We start from the raw sequence: 24,516 nt of genomic DNA on the forward strand, positions 1-24,516 counted from the left end.
TGTGGAAATAAGGAACACCGGGCAAACTTCTCCTTTGGCCAAAGAGACGAGACAAGCCACATCCAGCAGAAATCCCATAAGTAAAAAAGGAAGTTTCTGTTGGTTCTAGGAATTTTTGGACTGTCCCAGGAATCTTAGCTCATGTGAGGGAGATTCGCAAGGGAGATGTCAACCGTTGGCCAGGCTGATGTCTCACCTCGGATATTGACCACTTTGATTCTATTTTTCTGGCTAGCCTTGCCAGATCTAACCAGGTTAGAGCTTCAGAGTCTAGACCGGGCTGCATGTGGCGTGCGAATCCAGATCTGAGTTGAGACAAATAGTCTCTATGCAGCTGTTCAAGCGTGGAGGCGTTGAACCCCTTGCGAGATTCTATCGTGACATCTCAGTTAATTTCTGAAGACGTACATGCGCATGCATCAATAATGCCATTTTAGTCGGCGCCTGTCTTGTAGCTTTTGTTGAATCTTGCCACGGTGACTCCTTAATATTATGATGCGCCTCTTATTGCATTTAGATAGATTATATGAGAAGAAGGAAAAGTTGATAATAGATCGTGTCTGTCCATCTTATTTTGAGTCTATCTTGTGAAATACCATCATTCTTTGGCTGTCTATCTTTAATCTTTCGCCATGGCTTCCAAGTCACTCGTTTCTTTGTTGCTTTCGAGCTTCATCACTTCTTCTTTTGCTTTCCAGGATAGGAAGGATCTGCCTGAGACGTACTGTATCACGTACCTTTCGACTTATCTTGTCCCCATCTCTGGTGTTACTACTGGCCCTTCTTCTGAAGAGTCTTCTGTCACTCTTTCTCCTATCGTTGATGATTTTCTTTCTACTACTCTGGACACTATCATCGGGATTCCTCCTGATCCTTCCCAGACCCTTTCACTTGAAACTTCCTTCTCACTTCCACCTGGTGATCCCTTCTCTACCTCTCTTGATGGAGGAGACATCGTTGTGACAACTTCTCTTCCCCAAGATCCCGATACCTTCAGTCCTGAGCCTACCGCAGACCCTACTGCCCCTGCCCCTGCACCAGGTGGTCGATCCGTCGTCTTCCGTATCGTCCCAAACTCGGATGACACCAAGCGAATCAAGCGAGGAATCTTCGAAAGAGACCTTGGTGGCATAGTCGGATCCCAGTCGGACCTCTGCAGTGAAGCCATTGTCTTCAGTCTCTCCCAGGGTCGACTCTTCGACGATGAGAGCCCTATCTACTACAACGGCGAGAGTTACAAAGAGCTCGGTGGCCAAACAGGACCGGTCCCTGATAATGCCATCACTACGACCTTTGTCGACAATGGCGGCTACATCCAGTTTGTCAACACTGATCTGCCTAATGGTCGAGCAGGCTTTTGCCAGGTTGCATCAAGTGGTCAGGTTTATCTGACATTTGGATTCGCACCACCTAACTGTGTCCCTGTCAGACTTTCTGTCATAGGAGGTGAGTCTTCTTGATCTACTGACAGTCTGTCATTGACTAACATACATTGCTTTAGTTGAAGAGTGTGTCGATGGGGCATCGACATCGGCAACAGACACTACCTCGATCCGTACTCGTATCACAAGCATCGTTCAAGACCTTACAAAGTCTTCTGGTGCCCCTATCGCGACCTCCCTCGACCCAATCCTCACAGACCCAGCCACCATTGATACTCCTGTCACTGAAGACCTTCCTGAGACAAGACCCTTTCCTACAACTTCTGTCCGCTTTTCCAATACTTCCACAACAAGCATCAGGCTCCCTGTTGTCCCTACATTTTCTTCCATCCTTTCCTTTGTAACTATTGACTCCTCTGTCGAGGTACCTAATCTTCCCACTTCCCTTTCAGAAATTGACCCTATCGACATTCCTTCCACACAAACTACTTTCCCTTCTGAAGAGACATCAACCTCAAGGGTGGCAGATGAGCCGGAGAGTACTACTGGTAGCTCTGGTATCGACATCATCGATGAGCCTACTGCCACGACTGATGTCAGCAGCACCTTGGAGACAGATGATGCATTTGTCTCTGAGACTAGTACTGCTGAATCAGAGCCTCCCACCACCATTCTTTCTGTTTTCCCTGCCACCAACTCTGACATTGAGACCGCCACTACCACAGAAACGTCAGAGGGCAGTGGAACTGATACTATCGCGACTGGAACGACCACAGCTGTAATCACCACGGCTCCGGATACTACAACAGCCGATACCACCACAGCAGATCCTACCACCACTGCCGAGCCTGAGCCGCCAGTGTTCCAGCGCGCATGCCCCTTGGCAATCAACGGCGTCGACCTCTTCGCAGGAGCCGACTACGTTAACGACCAATCCCGCCCAATTCCCGTTCCGTTCGATGTTGGCCTCTTCGGCGAATATGACCGGACAATCTACGTTGGTGACAATGGCCAGGTCACCATCGGTTCCAATTACGGCGCCTGGCAAAACATCAACACACCGCTCCCTGCAGGAGAGATCGCTCCCTTGACTATCTTCACGTACTGGGATGACATGGAAGTCGATAGAGCTCTTGGACACCAAGTCACCTATGAGCTCGTTAATGATCCAAGTCAGGGCAAGATCTTGAAGATCGACTGGTGTGTAGGCACGTTCTCTCAAACAGGAGGAGGGTATGATCATTGGATTTTGAGTCTTTTTGAGAGGAAGCCCGGATTTGTCCGGGTAACTTATGATTCCACAGTCAAGAAGGGAGAATCGGCCACAGTTGGTTTGCAGAATCGGAACAGGGGCTTTTTCAGGCAGTATTCGCACAACACTGCTAACTCTGTCAGGGACCGCTCAGTCATGGAGTTCCAGACCTTTGAGGATGGGAGAACTGACATTGTTATCTATGGTTACTAGACTTTCTTTCTTCTTAGGCTTTACTTTCTTCCTGATGCTTTATGTTATCTCAAGAAGTATGAAGGTTATATAGATATATGATGTTCAGCTAATACTGTTGCTTTAAGTAGAGTCTTGTCTGGTTTTCACGTACAGGCCGTTCAAGGCTACCTATGATCATATGATGTGATCGCAGTTCAAGTCTAGCTTCAATGAATTCATACAGACACCTTGTATATAGTATAAAGGCTTTTCCTTATAAATATGGCGCTTCTCCCTTTCAATGCACAAAGACAACATACCAGCGACTTAAGACATCGAATTTTAGATAAAACATGCTATTGATATGCCCACAAAGTTCCTTATTCAATTAAGCTATGTAAGTAGTATATCACAGGCTTGGAAGTGACCAGCTCATCCTTAACAGAATCGCGTCGACTGTCCAAGTTTTCCCATGATTACCAAAGCGATAAACTCCGAGAATAAAAAACAGACACTTCTTTTCCACCAATAATGCTAAGTATATAAGTCAAGATACAAAATGCAAAACCCCAAACGTTGGTCAAGTTACCATCAAAGTCGTGAAAATCGTCTCTATGCATACTACCTCTCCATGTTATTTTTCGCAAGGAAATAAGAAATTGGGTAGTTATTGAAAGAAGAGGGGAGAAATGAAAGATATAAACTATGTTGAGCTTTGGATGAAATCCAAGTTGAGACTCCTCCAGTCCCACAGTTGTGAAAAGTCTCCCAGATCCACATCTGTAATGTTGCCTAGACCGTAGTCTATGTTGAGATCTTGGTGTTGGTAGTCGATGTAAGGCTGGGGGACCATGACCGGTACATTGGGGTCGACTTGCGGCATAGAGTATAGTCCTCCACCTTGGATAATACCGTCGATGCCGGCGCTGGGAGATGGGACTTGGGCAACATAGTGATGGGGCTTTTGATAGTTTTCCACGGGGATCTGAGCGTATGCTGACGCATCGTGGACGTCGTGGGTTGAATAGTTGCTCTGTGGTGTTGATCCTGCGGGGCCGTCGGAGCTGGCGTAGTAACTCGGTGAGCTTTCTTGAGATTCCTGGCCAGATTCTTGGTGGTAGACTGGCTCAGTCTTGAAAACGGGTGTAGGTGCGTGCATAGGTTCCTGGATAAGCGGGTTGACTGGTGCTGCTGGTGACACAGCAGCGACACGCTGTTTCTTCCGGAGGACGTTTCCGCGTGGTACTGGCTTCTTTCGTGGCATCTTGTTGACCATCTTGACGAGGATGTCATGAGATGTCTTTGCCGTTTTCGATAGTGCCTTAAGACGCTTCAGCAACTGAATTGAGCTGTCCACTGCCTCAATAATCTCGTCCTTCCTCGGAATCGTCTCGTCGTGATCCTTGATAATAGCCGTCGAAAGAACAGCCGCCGTATCGAATAGAGAAAAGATAATAAAATGAAATCGTCCATCTCGGTGTGAAACATGGTTCGCCCATCGGTTCGTCGTATCCAGGTTCCTAAGTGAGTAATGAACTGCGTCTTCCCTCACAGCCAACAAATCTGCCGGTGAATCCTTCGTAAAGTCCTGAGCCATATACGATCGCATTGGGTTGAGAATCATAAGGTAAGCCATGGTATGGATATAAAACCTGTGGAAAACGATCCAGTTGTGTTTGTGGTCCTTTGATGTATCGGGGTTGTCGACGTCGTATACGGCAGGGAAACAACGGATCCATTCTTCGAGACTCGATTTGTACTCTTGGATATCTTTCAATGAGCTGATGTTCTTGGGGGCGCCCCAGCGTTGAGCGAGGTCTGTTACTAGTTCTGATTGGAGTTTCATATGGAGGAGTGGCGAGGGGGAGAAATCTTCTAGAGTTAGACTTGGTGGCTCGACGTTGATATCTGTGTGATCGATGATTGTTGGTCGGCCTAGACCAGAAGCAAATTGCCTGTCGGTGGTTAATATGCTGTTCGAGCCATGAGGATGGCTCAACTTACCAGTCCCAACAGTCCAGAATGCACCATACTCTCCGTCTCATCTCACGTTCAAATTCAGAGAGACCTTCAGCGATGGCAGTTCGGTGAAGACCCAACTCGTGAGCCTCTCGAACAGCCGCACCAATAACGTGCCAAGCCTCCACAAACTTTGCTTCGGCCTTGTACCAATAAATCGAATGAAGCATCCATTGAATGTTAAGAAGATGACAATGTCCCAGGGGAATGACTCTTCCGAGTTCTGTCGCTGCTGTGTGATACACAACAGTCAGTTTGTCTGATGGCTCAGATAACTCAATTTCAACCATAGGTTTTATGTCAACGTCCAAATGCTGAGTAGCACAGGCGCAGACCATGACCAGCAGGATTGTCCATTGAAGTGAGAGCGTTTGGTTGCGAGATCTGCGTTCCCACCAGGTTTGATACTCTTGGAGGAAGGTGGGTGGATAGATGATGTAGTAATGGTAGTTGACGTTGTTGAAGAAATTTTGGACAAGTGCATCTGAGACAGTTAGATCAATTTGCCCACCTAAATTCTGTTGACTGGTTTCACTTACCCATCTGAGCTCTCGAGGGGAGAACATCCATGGCATGCTTGAGTTGAGGACAGGTAGTAGGATGAACCCAAGTGATCTGACCCAGCGGCTTCTTGTGCTTCTGAACACTTGTCAGCGATGAAATTTTGACACCCAGCCCGTGTCAAACAGGTTCTCCGTTCGTGACTTACCTTTGAATCAATACTTAACGACTCCAGAAGCGGCCCAGCGGCATATCCCATAGCGGCCAATTCAACATCGTCATCGTCATCCTCGGGCTCGGACACCTCGGGGTCGCCCTCATCATCGCGACTACGTGACCTCTTCTTCTCACTACCCTGCTCAAGACTATCCGACGGCGAGCTCGCCGCGTTAGGCTGTATGAAGCGGCATTTATCTGCTACCTTGCGCTTCTGGCAATGATTGCAAGGCCATTCACGATTGCACTGCCGACAGTAAGTACAGGTCAAGGTAAGCCGGTATGGAACCAGCTTCTTACGACATCATGACGTACCTTTTGCTTCCTGCGATGACACTCAGCGCAAGCAGAGCGATATTGACCGGTATGCGTGCTGTTATCGTCCATGTTAAGGTGGAGTTTGACGTTGTGGAGATCGACAGGGAGCTTCTGTGAACGCGAAGAAAGTCCAGGATAGTGGTGTCCAGTGGAATTGGGATTAGGTACCCAGACTAGAGGGGGAAAAACTTTGACGCGTGTTTGCTGGTCTGGACTGTGGTCTTTTAGCCGGAAATCCAATCAGCGCCAGTCTTACTGCATGAGGTTTAGGTTGAGAGGGTGATCGGATAATGCCGTCAGGTCTGTCTTAGAACTTTGTTTGCTTTTTCTTAAAATGATGGATGGTATGATGGAAAGATGATTGAAGAGGACAGTTATTCTTGGTCGTTATTAGCACGCGAAATGAATGATTGATAACATCTGACTAAAGGAAGTCTATCGGAACTAATTAAGCAGCTGCCATTTCATGTCTCTAAGCTGCTGCAGCCAGCCTTGGATAGACACGAACTTTAACAGCCACCATTTGACACTTGCGGCAATTCCTTCCTTCTTTGGCTATAGGACTCTGGAGAAATAATGTATTGATAGGCTGTGATGTCACCTGCTGTTGGTAACACAAGAGATCTAGATCTTTGAGTAACAGGAAAACTGCATGTCTAAAAAAGGAATTCTCACTTTTTGCCCTGAATATGCAAGGTGATCGGACTTTCCCGTGTGATGATCGTAATTTGTCACGCGTGATGGACTTGTTGCCGAGGCCCTGAATAGTAATCAGGTATTTGGAATAGCATTCATGAGTGGGGAAGCCAAGACACAGACCGTCGGCAGAAGATGGCACGGGAGACAATTCCACGCTTGTCTTGAAGCTTTCTAGTTTATTGATCGGACAAGGTCTAGACTCTTCTGTTTCAATTGGGTTATTTATATCTCCGAGAGAACATTCTTTCCATGAGCGAAACTGCCGTTGATCACTTGGTATTGGTTGAGATGTCTGGTTTGTATGATGAAGGATAACGGCCTCGTCATGATCTATCGTGTATTTCTCAAGATGCATGAAATGATCCCAATTGCAAAACCGTAGTCAATAATTAAGATTGTCAAGTCGATTGATACATAAATGGCTGTGGTCCCAACCGCCAGGGTGTTCCTTTGATAACCTCTGCCAAAGCCAATGACCATCAGCTACTCTCTGCAAAGCCTTGTCTGATATCTTTCAAAGACTTGATCTGCTTCCCATCCTTATCGAAGTTATCCTCGCTCAACCAAGCCTCAAACGCCTTCTTGACAGCAGGCCACTCCTCATCGGTAATGCTGAACCAAGCAGTATCTCGCCGCCTCCCTTTGATAATCATGTGTTTTCTAATCAAGTCAGCGAGTATTCAAAATCATAATCACCATTCCAAAACATACCTGAAGATACCTTCAAACACAAACCCCAACCGCTCCGCAGCAGCAAGACTAGGCTTATTCAAAGCATTCGCCTTCCATTCAACCCTCAAATACCCCAACTCCTCGAAAACGTTCTTGATAATCAGATAGAATGCCTCAGTCGCAGCTCTTGTCTGCTTCAGTTGCGATCCAAAGATGATGTTTCCAATTTCAACCCTTCTGTGATCTGGAACAATGTTCAGATAAGACATTTGGCCAACAGGTTCGGAGGCAGGATCATCGCGTGGCCCAGAAAGAACAGTGTAGAAAAACGGCTCTGTAGTTTTGCTAAATCCTTCAACTGCATCCTTCCATTGCTGATGGTTTGTGTAGGGTCCGCCGAACATGTATGTCCAGAGATGGCCGTTGTGATCACCTCCGAGATGCTTCCAGCTTGGTTCCGCATGAGAGGGTTCTAGGCGGATGAGTGATGTATAGCGTCCGTCTAGAGACCCTGAGGAGGGTGGTGAGGCGGTACCTTGTGGGCTTATGGGGCCGATTGCTCTTTCGCTCATCATTTTGGCTTTGTGTAATGTGAATTCTGTCATGAAGAAGTGAGGGGGGTTGTGGTTTTGATCATGTCTTGGGGTTCATGGCACGGGATCGGTGTCGGAGCCGAGACGCCTATCTGACTTCGGGATGATACTCCGAACGTGACTCAGCGCTTGTTATCGCGCCTTCCGGATTGATTTGGCTAAGAAAGATTTCACGTGAGTCATGCATGATCGTTACCATATTTTGAGGTCAAGTTGATGGTGGATTGTCGTTGCCCGAGTATGATCAGGAGCTCAGTCATTGACCAAATGGGGCAGATATAGACATAACAAACCCGAGAATATTACTGAGTATCATGCCCTCTGATATTATCGACTTACTATTGAATTTGTTCAATGGCATATTTCTTTTGTCTTCAGTAAACAGACGGCGATGGATCACGCAATTGAAGAATAGGAACTTCGTGACGACATCCTGACCTCACTGCTCCCACCGGGAAGAACCAACGCACAGCTCTCTGCAAAATCTCGACCAACAGACATACAGCTCCATCAAAGGAATCAATCAGCCTTGCAATATCCACTAAAGGTAGATCATAGTCAACGTGTAGAAGATCTGCAGAGGTTCCCAACTTTCAGCTGCAAAGATACCCTAAAGCTGCAGAAAAAATGCGCCTCAACCCCCAGTCAGGAACCCACATGTCCACCATCAAACTTGTTCTGGGAAATCCTTCGAGGCTGTGCCTCTCCAAATTACACCAGGTGACGTTAATTCAGCGGCGGCAGCCCCACGTAGGTTAACTCAGCCTACATGACATGAGAGGAAGCATGATATAAGAGGTGTGCATTTCCACTTCTCCTAGCGAAGAATACAATCTTCTCAAGAGACAAATAAACCATTATACAAAGTCTTTTTAATAAACGAAATCATCTCATCATGTCTGACGAGAAAAAGAGATTGGCCGAGCTTGACAAGCAAGCCGAGTCTTCAGCTCCAGGTTCATCATCAACTCTCCTAGATCTCCCACCATCATACGAGCCTCAATCAGCACCCAGAGCTTCACAGGATGACGATCTCCAACCACCAGAGGACTTCCCAATTCTTGTCATCGATGACTGTAGGATTTACTCAGCCTATGCACCAACCCGCACTCTCTACCGCTTGAGTAATCCAGTATGCGACGCGACCCGGACCCTCTACGGCATCGAAAAGTTTCGCTACAAGGTCGACAACTCAAGCGATGACCCTAAAGTGAGACATACTGTGGATCACATCTATGATTTTGAACGCGACATCCAGCTTGGAGCGCTTCCGACTGTGCACATCAAGGGCTTCACTAGTAGCAAGCGGACTTATAAGAGCGCGATCATTTCGGATGCTACCAAAATTGGACGCGGATATAAAGTAGAAGATGAGAAAGCCGAGGGCAAAGATAACGAAGAAATACTCAAGACGGAACGTCCGTTCAAGGATCTTTTGAATCAAGGACGTGGCAACACGGTTGAGTGGAAGGATGCTTCTGGACAAGTTCTCGCCGTCGAGACAAAACTCCAACGCGACAAGGACAAGAAAATTGTTGAACCGCCTCGTCTTGCGATCAAAGCGAATATGGACGAAAAGCTTTACGATTTTTTGGTTACGAGTTGGTGCGCTGTTGTGTGGAAGGAGGCGAAGGGTGATTTAAAGGAGCCTTTAACATGGGAGAAGTGTAAGTCTTGCTCTGAAGTAACAATAACACCTGCTAATGTCTCTTTAGTTAAGGATAGAGCGTCGAGGATGTCAAATAGAGGATCGGCGGCTTTATGGCCGGGTTTCTAGGCAAATATTATGGATACACAATCACATTCTTGAGTTATGCTTGCTTCTTAGCGTCAGCTATTATTTATGCATAATGTTTGTTATGATATTTGTTATGGCGTCTTCTAGACCACCGATCGCCAATATGGAGATTACCCATGTCTTAGCACAATAAAACTAGAGAACAGATCAACAATGCGGCTTTGCGCTTGAGTTATGCAGACAGGCAGACAAACCTTTGGTGAAGGGAGTTTTGAGTTCAAGACATTGTGAGAATTGATCTCGCTTGACGTGGCGATCACAGACGGAAAGCCTTAACAGCGATTGAGATTGGATCCTTACCTCCCGCGTGGTCGGACTCCAGAATGAGGCCGACTAGATCATTGCCGTGTTTATAACATGGCTGATTAACGACCGGGATGTTCGAGCCGGGGTTGTGTGATACGGGCTGTCCGGTTAATACCACGTTATGCTATGAAAGAAACACCCATCTGCCGTGATAAACAACCCACAAGGAAACGTTCATCCCGACACTTTCTAGTCCCGCCAAGTCAACCAAATGGTAGTTTCCGTCCGGCCTAATAGAAGCCACCCGCAGCACCGGCCAAATTGTAACTGATAGCTCAACTTTGCATAACGGGCTTGATACCCAAAATGTCCTTTCGCTACAGAGTCCGCCTGCGTAGTGCATCCTCACCTGAAAAGCTCCCCCTTTTAGCGCGTAGGTGGCGTGAGCTAGCGGTAGGAAAAACAATTTCTCTTGGCGCGGCGTCGGTTGCAATCTTAAGGAGAGACAGGGGTCTGTCACTGTCCATGTGAGATGAATAAAACTAAAAGGGCGACCCCAGCTTCCATCTCCATTTCTCGATAACTTCTGGTTCTACGGCTGTTGTTGTAAATGGAAGGGCAAAGAGTCGAATATGGCTCCGAGAAGTAGCTTTGCCTTTTTGGCGCTGTCGTTTCTGCGGTTTGCAGCTGCTGGTGAGTACAGGTCCCGTCCCTTGTTCAGTGGTGATAGTGGAGACATGCCCCCTATCCACCAAACCGCGTGGAACCTCAATTGACGGGACATTTCAGGTTGCGATATCTCTGGCAATTACACGATTATCGATGCTCCCGATGGCGAAGACGGAATTTCAACATGTAAAGACGTCGACGGTTCATTATCGCTTCTTTTCGACAAGAGTCCAGAGTCATGGCCTCCCATCAAAGCCACAGTGGATTTGGGCACCATTAGCTCTCTGACTGGCAGCCTGGTCATATATCCTCACCATCACTCCAAGAAAACAACCATCACAGCATCGAGTTTAAAATCCATCGAAGGCGAATTTACGATATGGAACACCGGAACTGGAAAAGACAAGACAATTGAGGAGTTTGAGTTGCTGTTTGATGCGTTGGAGTCAGTCGGCAAGGGCTATGTCATCACCAAGGCATTCGCAAAGCTGAATATTCAGCATAAGAAGGATATTGAGGTGGGCTCTGAAATGAGAGTTACCGAGACAAAGGTTGAGCAGTTGGTGCTTCCAGGAGTGCATACTGTCAATGGGGACTTTATGATTGATTCTAACAAGAATATGGAGGAGTTGGATGTCACAGCACTTACCTATGCGAACAAGGGCTTCAGTGTCAAGGGCAACAATGCTCTCACAAGAGCTTCATTTCCCAAACTGAAGGAGGTCAAGGGAAATCTCGAGTTCAACCAGAACGGCGCTCTAACCAAGATTCGCCTGGCAGCTCTCGAAAACGCCGCGACCATGTCCATCACCGCCAACGGCCAGGACGGTGCTGTGTTTCTGCCTTACCTTTCATCCATCGGAAACAGCACTACCACCGCGACTTCGGATTTCAAGGGTCTCAAGAAGGTTGAGTTTTCGTCTCTGAACAAAGTCAAGGGTGCATTGGCATTCTCATCAAACGTCTTCGAAGATCTTACCATTCCGCTCTTGAAAGAGATGGATGGTTCCATCACCGTGCAAGACAACCCATCTCTCACGACTTTTGCTCTGCCCAGAGTTACTTACGTGGATGAATTGGACATCAGCGGCAACGACGAACTCACCAACATTACAGCAAACGCCCTCAAATCCGCCGGCACCATTTCGATTAAGGGCTCTTTCACGAACGTCGAGTTTTTCAACCTGGAGGAAGTGACTGGGGACTTCAAGGTCGTAGGTGACAAGTCTATGGATTGCAGTTGGTTTGACGCAAATGTCAAGAAGATCGTCAAGGGCAAGTATACTTGCGTTGGAGATCATGAAGAGAAGGAGAGGAAGGCTAGTACTGGTGGTATTGAGGATACTGAGGGCAACCCCAAGGATTACATGACACCTGAAGACGACGACAGCGAAGCAGGCAGTGGAAGCGGTAGTGGAGGTGGAGGCAGTTCAGGAAAGGGCGGTTCTGATGATGACAAGGCCAGCTCTGGAGGGATGTCAACCGGTGCCAAGGCGGGTATTGGTATTGGTATCGCTATTCTCGTGGTCCTCATCATCGTCGGCGCCGTAATGTTCTGGCTATGGCGTCGCCGCCGCGCAGTCCAACCCAGCGATAACAACAGCAACAACAGCTTCCTGGGCATCAGCCAAGGTCCACCCCGTCTCGGCAGCAGCAGCGGCACATCAACCTTTTCCAACATTTTCGACGGCCAGCCCAAGATGGGAGTCCAAACCAAGATCGTGGCGACCAACCCGATGCCAAGCCCTTCCCCTAGTCTGGGAACTTTGAATTTCGGTCGCACTTCGCTTATTGAGAGCACTGGTACTTTTACCGAGAAGAGTCTCGCTGCGTGGAAGACGATTCGCAGAGTGAGCGATTCGTCTGGTGAGGCTATGAAGGAGACAACGACAACCACTACGTTCCACAAGTCTTGAGGAGAAGAAGCAAAGTAAAATAGAATTTCAGCGTTGATACCATATTTTGTTTGTAGAAGAGAAGAGCAACATCGCAGGAAACGGCCTGTATCTCATTATTTTATTTCTTTTAGTAAATTAATACTGGGAATTTTCATCTGTAAATAACTACTACATACCCATTTCTCTCTTATCAAAACCACCAATGTCCACGCCACAGATCGACATAAATCATGCTTATCCGCCGGACCCTGAAAAAAAGAATGCCAAAGAAGATCTGAACCACTTAAAAGAGTCCACCTACCAAGTTTCCAACATGTCTCATGTGGAGATGTCATCTCCAACTTTTTGAACGTGTTGCGCAATCAGATAGCTTCATCTGTACCTCTACGGCTGAGCTGAGACCCACTGCTGATTACGAGAGGTCCCCTCATTGAAACCAAATAAGAAAACACGTTCCAGGTGATCGACGTGCGGTCAAAACTTTTAGAAAACACCATCTTCTTCTCATCATTTTCATACCAATTTCAAGGTTACAGCTCTACTATTAAATCGTTGCATTGTTGAGACCATCAAAATGACGTACCCCCGTCCTGACTTTGAGCGCAACCCACTTCGCTGGGAATCCCTCAATGGACAATGGGATTTCCTCTTCGACGATGCCGACGCTGGCCTCACAGAGAATTGGCAGCGCAGCGGTCTCCCTGAAAAGGTTAAATTCACCACAGCAGCCTCCCGCAAAGATGCAGCAGGCCAGAGCGACAGCGTCGTCCAGAAAATCATGGGCGAGGCCCACTCCCTCATTCAGAACAACGTCTTCACTTCTTCCACTCAAACCTCCAACTCAAAAACCAAAATCAACGTGCCCTACGTTTTTCAATCTCCTGCGTCGGGGATCAATGATCGTGGCGTGCATGAGGTTCTTTGGTATGAGCGTGCGGTCTCGGACTTGAGGTCTAAGGCTGAGAAGGAGAAGAATCACAGGCTGGTCCTCAGATTCGGAGCCGTTGATTATGAGGCGTCTGCTTGGGTCAATGGGGAGTATGTTGGCGGGCACCGAGGTGGACATGTTCCTTTCGAGGTTGATATCACTGATGCTGTCAATGCGGCCAAGGATGCTACTACTCACCGTGTCACCATACGAGTTTATGATTCGGCTTATGACTTGACGCAGCTTCGAGGAAAGCAGTACTGGGCTGCTAAGCCTGAGACTATCTTTTACACACCTTCTGGTGGTATCTGGCAGTCTGTCTGGCTTGAGGTCGTTCCTTCTGCTCGAATTGCTGATAGCTCTTCTGGCACTGTCATCAAGTCCAACGACATCCACTCTGGTCAGCTCCGCAGCACCATCGCCACCAAGGGACGCCGTGTTGGTAGGGACTATAGCGTTGAGCTCGAGGCTAGCTTTGCCGGTGTTCCTGTTGCCAAGTCTGACAAGAAGGCTCTTCCTCACGAGTCCAGCTCTGTCGGCGTTGAGCTCAACGTCCGTCTATCTGAAGAGCAGCGCTCTCAGCTTCCCCAATCTGTGCTCGAAAAGGCCCCTCTAGAGAACGATTTCGCCTGGCGCGACGGCGTAGCTCTCTGGTCCCCTGAGCACCCTCAACTTTACGACCTCACCATCCGTCTTTACGACGAAACTGACGCCGTCATCGACGAAGTCAAGACCACAACCGGCATGCGCAACATCAATTGGACAACCGGCGACAGCACTTGGCGTCTCAACGATAAGCCCTACTTCCAAGCTCTGTGCCTCGACCAAGGCTACTGGCCCGAGACCTTCATGACACCTCCCAGCTCCGAAGCTCTCAAGCTTGATATCGAGCTCGCCAAGAAGATGGGTCTTAACGGCTGCCGAAAGCACCAGAAGGTCGAAGATCCCCTGTTCTACTACTGGGCTGACAAGCTCGGATTCCTCGTCTGGGGAGAAATCGCGAATGCTTATGCTTTCAGTGCTGAGTACATCGATCGTTTTAACCAGGAGTGGACAGAGGCTGTTAAGTTGGTTATCAACAGACCTTCAGTAGTGACATGGACTCCTGTGAATGAGAGCTGGGCTTATCCTAACCTTGAGGATAACGCTGAACAGCGAAACCACATTCGCCAGCTGTACTACCTCACAAAGTAAGTCCTCTTCTTCTCATATCAAAACATTACTAATGAGAATTTAGGAACCTCGATGATACCCGCAGTATCAACGACAACTGTGGCTGGCAGCACGTTCTCACCGATCTAACCACTTTCCACGACTATTCCGATGGTCCTGAGATCGAAAAGACCTGCGCTACCCTCGAAAGCATCATCGCACCCAAAGCTGGCGGCCGCGGCGTCTTCCTCAAGCCCATCCCTGGTGTCGACGAGGGATCCTCTCACAAGCCTGGCGCCCCTGTCATGAACACCGAATTCGGCGGTGTGAATATTGCTCCTGCTAAGAAGGAGGAGGGTGATAACCTTGACTGGGGATATACCACCGCTACGAACCCTGATGACCTTGTCAAGAGAATCGAGCGCCTTGTCAATGGCATTGTCTTGCCAGGACACTGCTGTGCTTTTGTGTACACTCAACTGTAAGTTATCTATCTTCTACTTTAAGATTGAATTTGTGCTAATGATTTGTGACAGCGCCGATATTGAGCAGGAAGTTAATGGGCTGTACACTTTCAACCGTGAGGAGAAGTTGGATCCTGCTAAGGTCAAGGCTGTTCTTGATAAGGCTATTGGACAATATTACAACAGGGTTCGATAGATGAATGAGAGGCTCGATTTGGGCCTAGTATGTAATGAGATGATGAAAATAGTTTCAACAAAATGAAGCTGCCGGTTCTAAACAACACCGAGTTAGAATTAAGTTGTTAAGAGCTGACAGGCGAGTGAAAAGAATCATCCTCTAAGGCTTAGGCTACTATGGATAATAAACTATCATAAGTGCTAGTCTAAGCTGACATAAAGTGACCAGATCATTCCGTCTCCTATGCTTTTGGGGGTTAGTTCTTCTGATACCCTGAGTGCTGGGTATCATTAAGAACGCTTGATGTGGGGATGATCATGGATTTTATCATGCTTTTGAAAGATCTGGTTTCGATACCGACTTGTCGACTATCCGTGTTGCAGTTACTCTATATGACTCAGTAACTGATTGCACAGTAATGTAAAACGTCTATTCCAAAGGCCTTGCTTGGTATTGATGATCAAGCTCAGTCGATTTGGTGCTAACCAGATAAGCTCATGGCTGGTAAATGAAGCCACAAATGTACGCTGTGGTGTTGTACGGTTACAGTCTTTTCGTCCGATAACAGCCAATAAAGATATAAGAATATAGAATATATCAAAAATGTCTTCTCAGACGCGCGTTTTGAGGCCTGCCGAAATCATAATCAAATCGAACCATATTTTGCTTTTGGAGACATGGTGCTAGTACTCGCGTAAGAATGCGACCATCCCAGACTTTTATACCAGCTACAGAACACCGAAATGAGAGACAGAGTCAGTTGTAGCGCTCATATAAACTAACAGAAAGGCAATTGTTGATTTAAAACCAGAATGAATTAATTTGACCGGCCGTATGAGCCAAAAAATGGCATCATGAGTTCATGACTGCGGGGATCAGCAAACAAGCTGTCATGTCACGTGACTATACATGAGACTGCCAGAACTGCTGAGTTCACCAGAGCAGCGCTCCATGATGTGGCTGGGGCAGATCATCGCAAATACCCGATAGCACCACGGCGTCAGACCCGGCTTCTTGCCCGCGGTTGGGACCATCAATAACATATTTTGCATCATCTGTACACATTATTATCAGCATCAATTGAATGTCATAGTCATACGCGCCAGTCCCTTGTTCCTCTCTCCCTGCCTTTGGCTGCGCGATGCCTTCGACACGGCCAAACGCGCAGTCGCCGCCGATCCTCGAGGCCGACAGCAGTCTCGCCGACAGCAGTCTCGACAATAATATAGACACAATCCGCATTCCTGAACCTCACGGTACATACCTCCAAACACGCGGCGCCCGCGCAGCTAGACGGATATACAAGGCCATGGGCGTCTGGCCCTGGGACATTGTCCCCGAAGCACCTCCCAAGATGTGGGCGATCAATTTGCTCGAGGATTTGGCCCTTGTTGCAGACCATGTTGCTAGAAATCCGGGCGACACCTTGCAAGATCTTCAATCGGAGCTTCGAAAGTCTCTTGCGCGCGATCGCAAACCTTCGTATGCTGGAAAATTGATGGCGCAGGATGTGCATGCTGCCAAGAAGCGATTTGTGAGAACGATGCCCCAGTCACCAGAGGCTCAGGACGATACTACTGGTGACGATGGGGGTACCGGTGAGAGGCGCTCCGGGCGACGAAGGAGAACGGCGAATTACAGCGCTCCAGATTCGCCAATTGATCCATCGCGATCGCATCGACATACTTCTTCAGAGGAGAGCGAGGAGCATATGGCTGCGTCTATCACCGTCGCTTCAGAGTATCCTCCATCTCCTCCTGTTCCTCGCAGTGTTCGGCATTTAAAGCGCCCAGCTACCACAATACCCACGCCGATAGAAAAGCGTATCCGGCATAGTTCGCCAGAGGGATCGCGACTTTCCGCCGCGCAGAGCTTGATGATGTTTAGCTCTCCGATGGCTACGTTCCAAATGGCTTCATCTTTTGGCCCCAATGCAACTGTCAGTTCAACCCAATTGGCATCTCCTTCAGGTTGTCAGAGGAATTGGCCCCTGAACATAAGAGACGAAACAATTTGGTCACTTATGGAAGCTTAGGCTACTTTATTTCTGTAGCCTAAGCCTTAGAGGACAATTCTTCTAACACCCACCTGATTATGAACGTCTACTAACACCTCACAGGCCAACGCTACCCGTTCTCTCGAACCCAATAAGCTTCAAGAAGCGTTACAACCGGCGACCAACGTCTTTGTCGCCGCAATCGACGCTCACGTCCGAACGATACGTGCTTCGCTCGCCATCGCCCAGCAAGAAATCTTCCCTCATAGAACAACGCATCAGGAAGTAATGAGCAAGCTTCGCACAGCCCAAGATCGCGTCCAAGCCATTCACGACGAAATCGCCGAATCGCAAGCAAAGTTGCGCCGCCTCATTGAAGAAACCGCCGCCGAAGATGCTCTAGCGCCGCAGCTACACGCCCTCCAGGAACATTCTCTGCCGCCCGAGATAGCCCAAGCGATACGTAGTTATAATACACGCCGGGCCGCTAAGAGCGAGGAGATAAAGACCCAAGAGACAGCCATCAGCGCGAAACGAGAAGAGTTGGATCGAGCGACCGACGATCTTGAAGCAGCCGAGAAGAACTCCATTGACGTAGAGTCCGACATACGAGACCTTCAAACCGCCGTCACGCGTGGAACAGAAGCTGCCCGCTTCACCAACATGTTCAGCGTGATGGTACAATTGGGGCCTGAAGGGCTGGCGAGCATTGAGCAAATATACCCCGAGATAGGCTCACTGTTGGAGTCGCTTCTTGCATCGAGGAACAACCCTCATGATCATAATAATAGCGTGTTGGATGGCGAGGAAACTAATGGCTTGTGAGGGGGGCTAGGTGGGCAACAGAAGAAATGTCGTCCGAGATCTAGGCTACTAAAATAAAGTAGCCTAAGTGGTAGCCTAAACTTGCATAAGGTGATCGAATTATTTCGTCCCTTATGCTAGGCGACCAATTCTTCTGCCACCGTGACGGAGGTTTATTATTTCTTACCATATTATTTACGGATAGTAGTTCTAGCGATGAATGTTTGATGTTTGAAGATTTAGCAAGGTTGCGAATAGAGATTTCGCATGAAGTCAATTGGACTTTATGAGTCTGTTCATCTCAACTTTGTTCAACATGATGTCTGCGCCTCCGTTTTTGACTCTACGACGCCGCCAGGGTGCCAGAAGAATCAGCCACCCAAACGATAAGAGATAAAATAATTTAATTATCTTATGCGACTTTATTAGGCTACAGCTTAGGCTTGTTTATCTTAGTAGCCTAAGCCTTAGAAGACCCTTTGTCCGTCACCCACACAGACACCCATGATAATGCGCCATGATGCTGCTCTACGCTAACACCAGTATGATGTTGGACTGCACCACCCGTGTCACCCAACATCAGCGATAACCTCAGTTCCGTGGTCTAGTTGGTTATGGCATCTTGTTAACACCGAGAAGGCCCCCGGTTAGATATCGGCCGGAACCACTTTTTTTTTTTTTTTTGACATTTGCGTCGATGTTTCTTTTTGTTCAGTAAGACGATTGTTAGCCATGGCTGTGTTAGAGCTAGGGCGCAGAAGCCGACGTTCGTAAGGAAGGTATCAGCCGATATCACATGTCAGAGAGTAAGATAGTTTGCACGTCACGATGATTACCGCCGGGTCAGCTCATTTTAATTGACAAGGCATTTGCCGGCTTAAGGCTGTTGCCCCGAAGAAGTCTTGAGACTAAGTTACATTGTATGGCATTCATTGTTTGTATCTCGATTGACCACCGGACATCGTCCAAACCCAGGGATGTTGCTACCACTGTCCTTTTTGAAGATGCTCTCGATGTGAAGATCAGCCATGGAGCCGTAGTAACGCCTTTGATCATGTTGTCATTTGATGCGAGTATGTTATAGAAGCCATTCCAGAAGTCGCTAGTTGATCCATAACTTGCCCGACCTTTTGCGCCTCAAGGAACTTCGCGGTAACCTCAGCGAGATCAAGAGCTACTGGTCGCTTAGCGTGCATGACGGTTGTTCGAATCACGCTCCTCATTCTGAGGGTGTGATGCCGTCTGAAGGCATCATCCGTGAACACTGTGCTAGTGGGTGTAAGTCTCCCATTCGTGACAAACCTGGTGCTTCTGAACTGCCTTCCGTATCGCCTGGATTGACCTTGGGTTGTCGATTGAGTTGACGATCTGCTTGGTGGATCGAAATGCTGCGAGTCTGCTACTTCACGTTGTCAAACGCAATCAATTGTGAAACGTTGAAACTGGAATTCATTGATACATATGTTCAAATGCCTATAATACAGGTTTCTCCTCGGTAATACCTGCCAACTAATTAGAATCCTTTTCTGGAATATCGCTTGCACCCTCATGCACGGGCGCACTACCTTCTTGGCCCTTAAGCACCTGCACACCCGGCTCATAGGCATCTCCATCATGAATGGGAGGTCCAGTAAAGTTCTTGCGAGCATAGGCGAAATACCAAACGATAGCAATGAAGGCGAATCCAGCAAAGACGACAGAGGCGTAGTTCATGGTGACTGCGTCGACGGGAATGGATACAGGCATGCAGAAGATAACGATGGAGAAAAGGATCCACACGACGCAAATACCGTTGATGAGGGGACCGAATTTACCGAGAGGGAAGGGAGAATGCTTGACAATCTTGCGGCCACGGAGAAGGTTGACGCCGACGGGGACACCGTAGGAGGAAGCCAGACAGATGGTGGCGACACCAGTGAAGGAGTTGAAGGCAGCGGAGGAACCGAAGTAAATGCATCCGAGAATACAGTCGACCACGGTGGAGAGGATGAGAGCGTTGACGGGCATGTCGAGACGGTGGTTGACTTTGCTCCAGAGCTTGTATCCTGGGATAGCTCCATCTCTGGCGAAAGCGTAGGTGCAGCGAGATGCAGCGGTGAGGGCGCCAATGCCAGCAAACATGAGAATACCGAGGATCAGGAAGAGGAGACCGAAGCCACCAGCGGCAGAACCGGTAACGACCTTGAACAGGGTACCGATGGGTTGGGAGTTGGCGACGGAGAGGAGCATCTGGACGTCAGGAAGGACGAAGAGAATTGGGATGAGGTAAATGATTCCAGTAACACCAGCAGCAGCGACGGAGAGGACGATGGCCTTGGGGACCTCACGCTCAGGGTTCTGGACTTCTTCACACATGGAAGCGACCATGCCGTAACCAGTGAGAACGTATGCGCCTGTAATTAATTGTTAGCTCTGCTCATGCGCAATTGAGACTTGCACACGTACCTTGCAGTAGTCCGACAAAGAACGACCATGCTTCAGGCCAACCACTGGCCGAAGCATCGTAATGGGTAAAGACAAACTCGGCCGATCGGCGCTCGGGAGCCATAACGAGTATGGTAACAATAATGATGATAACACTCGCGCCAGTCCAGTAAATGCAGACCTTGTTAATAAGATCCAGATACCTCGAACCAAAAGCATTGACCAGCGCGCAAACAATCATGACAGCCCAAAAGCACAAGACAGTCTGCCATGTATTCGCGACAAAGTCCTCATTAAAGATAGTTATGGCGCTAAGAATGAGCTGCGCGCCCGAGAAGTTGATGGATAGAGTCACAGTCCAATTTCCCACGAGTGTAAGCCAGCCATCGACGAAGCTGACAATGGGCGCGTAGCGAGGTGTGCTGAGCATGGCACTCCAGTAGTAAACACCTCCAGCGGTGGGGAAGACGGCACAAATCTCGGCGAGCGAGGCAGCGATGCACAGGGAGATGAGGGAGACGAGAACCCAGCCCCAGAGGACGGTGACAGCTTGGCCGTTGGTCAAAGTAATGTACATTGTCGTCGAGAGACCGAAGGGGACGGCCATAATGGCGAAGGACAGGCCGAGGACGCTGAGCATGCTGAGGTTTCGAGGGAGTTCGGCCTTGTAGCCCAGCCGGGCGAGGGCCTGATCTGCGTCGCCGCTTCGGGAGGACGACTCCATGATGAATTAATTAATGAGTATGTATGTATCCAAGAAGTAATTATGTATAGTATAAGAGGCAGGGAAGAAAGTGAGGGTGGAATTAATTATAGAGGAAGGGGGAGATTGGGCATTGTTATCTTGAAATAAAAGAGGAATCAGGAAAATGGAATGGCCTCGCTCGGAGTCACGACAAGGGCTAGAACCAGCCAACCGAGCTAACTCTAGCTTGTGTTCGCTAACTTAGGGGGGGCAAGGGCCGCTGATTGCTGATGAACTGCACCTGCACCCGAACTTCTTCTCCACGATTTTATCTGCGTCCTGAAATGGTCTAGTCTATCTGGGGTACGTGGCTTGACATTCGGTCATTATGCTGCTGATCAGCGACAGTGAGGGGGAAGAGCGGCTACATTTTTGGGGGAGACAGAGCGCGGCTAATCCTTTGATGCATGTACAGTGGTCGACTGTCAGTAAGAGATAGGTATTATAATACTGCCGAGCTATCTGATAAGAGACAGATTGGAGACAGATTGTGAGGGTTATGGAATCTCCACCCGATAAGCATGGAGTCATTTCCCCAGATTGAAAGGAGCCGTGAGATGAGCTGAACTCGATGGGCTGATAAGTTAAACTGGTCTATGCCCAGCTGGTAGTATCAATCTGGGTCTTGGATTGATACCAGTACGTAAAGTGGAAGGGCGGTTGATAAAGCACCCCACCAGAGATAACCGCGCACCGAAGCCCCCCCAGCCATCAGCCATGCTCCAACGCGTCAACTGACTTGACTGGCTCTCTCCGCATTTTTCCCACGTTTCACTTTCCGTAGTTTCCTCTTTAATGCGGAGAGACCCTGTCCATTAACGTAGTCTACGGGTCAGAGGATGTTTGGCTGATTTATCCTTGTTTGGGATAGATATCACACCTAGCCCGTCATACAGGGCTTGTAGCTCTAGAGGGGTAACACCATCATTTAAAACAGTGTGTCCCATGATTGGGTACCGATATACGGCTGAGATATCCTTGGCATCCTTGTTCTTGGTATAAGACCGCGAGCCGCGCTGAGTCTGGAGAAGAAGGAATGTTGACATTATGCCGCTGTATCCGACGACGATTGTAAGAGAAAGGCTAGTATGTCCCAAATCAGTTCATGGTTGATAGCGCGAGTAAGTTCACCGTGGAATCGGTAGTCTGGCATCAGATATCCTTGTCGTCCGAGATTACAACTGTAATCTAGGCGCGGGTATTCATAAAAGGTTGCCCATCTGATACTACGGCGGTAGGACTGTCGACAGTAATGCAATTTGGCCAAGTTCAGTCACAAGATATTGTACCAGCAAAGACATTGAGCGCCTTTATAGCTTACGTGAAGCTCAAGCTTGCAAGGCTGTAGAACCTACATCCTTTAGAGACAAGACGGCCAGCAGGTGTTTACTGGGCCAACTGTCGACAAAGATCGTTGAGCCGAAGTACCAGAACGAGACCACATGCTGTAGAGGTAACAATGACTTGGAACTATATAAGCATTGAGACACTAACAAACCTACGTTAGATTAGCATAGAGCTCAGGCTTAGTAGAACTCGTGGACGGTTTGTTACCAGCACCATTGATCGCCATGCCCAAGCAATGTATCCAGGGTGGTGTCATTTTTAAGCGCGTTGCCTCGATCTATATCGCTATATCACGGCGATAGCATGACAACAAGCTTGACACTCGAGTCATACCGACAACATCATCCCAGAGGCGTATGGATACTTCTCTCGTCTTACTCACATACCGTCAGAAAGAAGGGAACTTTTGTAGAGTCTCTGTTTACCATGTTCTCTCAACGTCCATGCCAAAACGCAGTATTACACGCACGACCTGCAGCCTCAAATCCTAGCCAAGAAAGAAAACAGGAAATAAAGTAGAAAAACTTGATGAACTGCATAATCATATGAATAAGAAAAGAATTGATCTTTATTGGGACGAATCATCGAAGTCTAAGCGTATAGGAGGCTTGAAATTTGGGGGCCGTTTTTGTTGTTGCAAAACTTCGACAAGGGACTGCATCTCACCTGTCCAATCATCCAGGCCAGCTACAGTGACATCATGTCAGCATGCGTCACGGTGCAGAGCAGAGCCTCATTTCGGAATTTCCAGTCGGGAGATAAATAACCTTATAGATATCCTTATTTTCGAGTTGCTCTTTAAGCTTCGAAGGTTAACTTTTTGTCTTGTAAGTCTACCATATTCAAGATTATCATTGGCTTATACCAATGAGCAGTTATTAGATACTACTGCTCGGAAGTCATCATGCCTTTCTCTATCACAGACCTCACTCGCAAAGACGAAACAGCCGAGAAGATTCCTACAAAGGGCAAAGGTCTCGGCGCCTTCACAAGTCCATCCGGCTACGCAACCATCCTCTGCTTCCCGATTACTATTTGGCAATCCCGTCGCAACACCAAAAAAACTGTTGAAAGTCTCCGAGAGGCCAGAGAGCTTGAGACAGAACGTGTCGAAGCTGAAAGACGAGAGGAAGCCGAGGAGGAGCGGAAGCGCGCAGAGCTGCGTGCGAAGAGTTATGCAAACCGGGATGGCCCTGGACCCCAGGGACCACCAAGAGAGAAGAAAGTCCCAGAGGTTGAGCCCCTTGACCCGAGATTGGACAGGGATCCTGAGAATCCGCGTGTTTGTGATAACACTTGTGGAAATGCGTGGAGTAGTCATTGCCCTATTCATGATAGAAAGCATTCTTCTCGGCCTACTAGTCCTGGACTCCTGGCTATTTAGATGGTGTTGAAGGGGGTATTGGAATCATCTTGGAGAGGTTGGGGAGTTTCAGATTGTAACTCTTTTATATGTTCTAGCCGTTCGTCAGTAGCAGTATCGTCAGTTATGCCAATCATATTAGGTGCTGTTTGCTCTTGCAACGTATACTCCAGAACTGACAACTCTTTGGACTTTCTGTGAGCATCAATACGAGAGAGACCTTCCTATCAGTTGCCTCTGGGCATTCCCCAATCGTCAGGCTGTCAGAAGAATTGGCCGCCAAAAGAATAGCAACGGAATAACTTGGTCGTTCAAGATACACTTTTGTCAACGAATTCACCTTCTTCGAGGCATCATGACTCCAATGCTTCACTAAGCTCTTTTGCCATCAAGCTATGAGATTCAATTGCTGGTCTGGAAATCATCCAATCAGAAGGTTGCGTGGCGTAGTTGGTTATCGCATCTCGCTCACACCGAGAAGGTCCCCGGTTCGAGCCCGGGCGGAACCATTCTTTATACTTTTAGAGCCCAGAAACACCATATGACGGTGCTGAATTTTTTTACTTCCTTATCGGAGACGATTTTAGACTTGCGGAGCAATTGTAGGGGACGCTTTGAGCATATAGATGTTGTGAGCTTCCTCCGTCGTCCTGAGCTTGGGTTATAGACAGCAACAAC

The 24,516-nt window shown here is 48.2% G+C and overlaps 8 protein-coding genes and 1 non-coding gene across 9 annotated transcripts; 6 read left to right on the forward strand and 3 right to left on the reverse strand.

Annotated features, from left to right (window-relative positions):
* Positions 1-632: 632 nt before the first annotated feature.
* On the forward strand, positions 633-2,860 carry B0J16DRAFT_394711 (uncharacterized protein; the record flags this gene model as incomplete). Its single annotated transcript, XM_046132148.1, has 2 exons — positions 633-1,446; positions 1,502-2,860. 2 exons carry the CDS (start codon positions 633-635, stop codon positions 2,845-2,847), a joined length of 2,160 nt encoding a protein of 719 aa, XP_045986647.1. The 3' UTR covers positions 2,848-2,860.
* Positions 2,861-3,511: 651 nt separating this feature from the next.
* B0J16DRAFT_316424 (fungal-specific transcription factor domain-containing protein) lies at positions 3,512-5,931 on the reverse strand (the record flags this gene model as incomplete). The annotated part of the gene is made up of 5 exons (XM_046125310.1): positions 3,512-4,763; positions 4,813-5,311; positions 5,367-5,466; positions 5,537-5,791; positions 5,860-5,931. 5 exons carry the CDS (start codon positions 5,929-5,931, stop codon positions 3,512-3,514), a joined length of 2,178 nt encoding a protein of 725 aa, XP_045986648.1.
* A 1,109-nt stretch (positions 5,932-7,040) lies between these two features.
* Positions 7,041-7,808, reverse strand: B0J16DRAFT_380630 (acyl-CoA N-acyltransferase; the record flags this gene model as incomplete). Its single annotated transcript, XM_046131094.1, has 2 exons — positions 7,041-7,221; positions 7,273-7,808. The coding sequence occupies 2 exons, from the start codon at positions 7,806-7,808 to the stop codon at positions 7,041-7,043; spliced, it is 717 nt and encodes a 238-aa protein (XP_045986649.1).
* An 860-nt stretch (positions 7,809-8,668) lies between these two features.
* B0J16DRAFT_333676 (uncharacterized protein) lies at positions 8,669-10,027 on the forward strand. The gene is made up of 2 exons (XM_046126858.1): positions 8,669-9,493; positions 9,542-10,027. The coding sequence occupies exons 1-2, from the start codon at positions 8,722-8,724 to the stop codon at positions 9,601-9,603; spliced, it is 834 nt and encodes a 277-aa protein (XP_045986650.1). The 5' UTR covers positions 8,669-8,721; the 3' UTR covers positions 9,604-10,027.
* A 431-nt stretch (positions 10,028-10,458) lies between these two features.
* On the forward strand, positions 10,459-12,660 carry B0J16DRAFT_282584 (uncharacterized protein). Its single transcript, XM_046123970.1, has 2 exons — positions 10,459-10,563; positions 10,660-12,660. Exons 1-2 carry the CDS (start codon positions 10,503-10,505, stop codon positions 12,453-12,455), a joined length of 1,857 nt encoding a protein of 618 aa, XP_045986651.1. The 5' UTR covers positions 10,459-10,502; the 3' UTR covers positions 12,456-12,660.
* A 271-nt stretch (positions 12,661-12,931) lies between these two features.
* Positions 12,932-15,302, forward strand: B0J16DRAFT_333679 (glycoside hydrolase superfamily). Its single transcript, XM_046126859.1, has 3 exons — positions 12,932-14,555; positions 14,603-14,998; positions 15,054-15,302. Exons 1-3 carry the CDS (start codon positions 13,012-13,014, stop codon positions 15,175-15,177), a joined length of 2,064 nt encoding a protein of 687 aa, XP_045986652.1. The 5' UTR covers positions 12,932-13,011; the 3' UTR covers positions 15,178-15,302.
* A 4,166-nt stretch (positions 15,303-19,468) lies between these two features.
* On the reverse strand, positions 19,469-21,107 carry B0J16DRAFT_262126 (amino acid/polyamine transporter I; the record flags this gene model as incomplete). The annotated part of the gene is made up of 2 exons (XM_046123298.1): positions 19,469-20,352; positions 20,405-21,107. 2 exons carry the CDS (start codon positions 21,105-21,107, stop codon positions 19,469-19,471), a joined length of 1,587 nt encoding a protein of 528 aa, XP_045986653.1.
* A 2,179-nt stretch (positions 21,108-23,286) lies between these two features.
* On the forward strand, positions 23,287-23,983 carry B0J16DRAFT_368952 (uncharacterized protein). The gene has a single exon (XM_046130243.1). The coding sequence runs from the start codon at positions 23,380-23,382 to the stop codon at positions 23,857-23,859; it is 480 nt and encodes a 159-aa protein (XP_045986654.1). The 5' UTR covers positions 23,287-23,379; the 3' UTR covers positions 23,860-23,983.
* A 290-nt stretch (positions 23,984-24,273) lies between these two features.
* B0J16DRAFT_t62 lies at positions 24,274-24,347 on the forward strand. The gene has a single exon. It is a non-coding gene; the product is annotated as a tRNA-Val (tRNA).
* Positions 24,348-24,516: the final 169 nt, after the last annotated feature.

This window comes from Fusarium flagelliforme, assembly GCF_020744385.1.
Source record: "Fusarium flagelliforme strain FIESC 12 MPI-CAGE-AA-0113 chromosome Unknown B0J16scaffold_2, whole genome shotgun sequence".
In the NCBI taxonomy this organism is placed as follows: Eukaryota; Fungi; Ascomycota; class Sordariomycetes; order Hypocreales; family Nectriaceae; genus Fusarium; species Fusarium flagelliforme.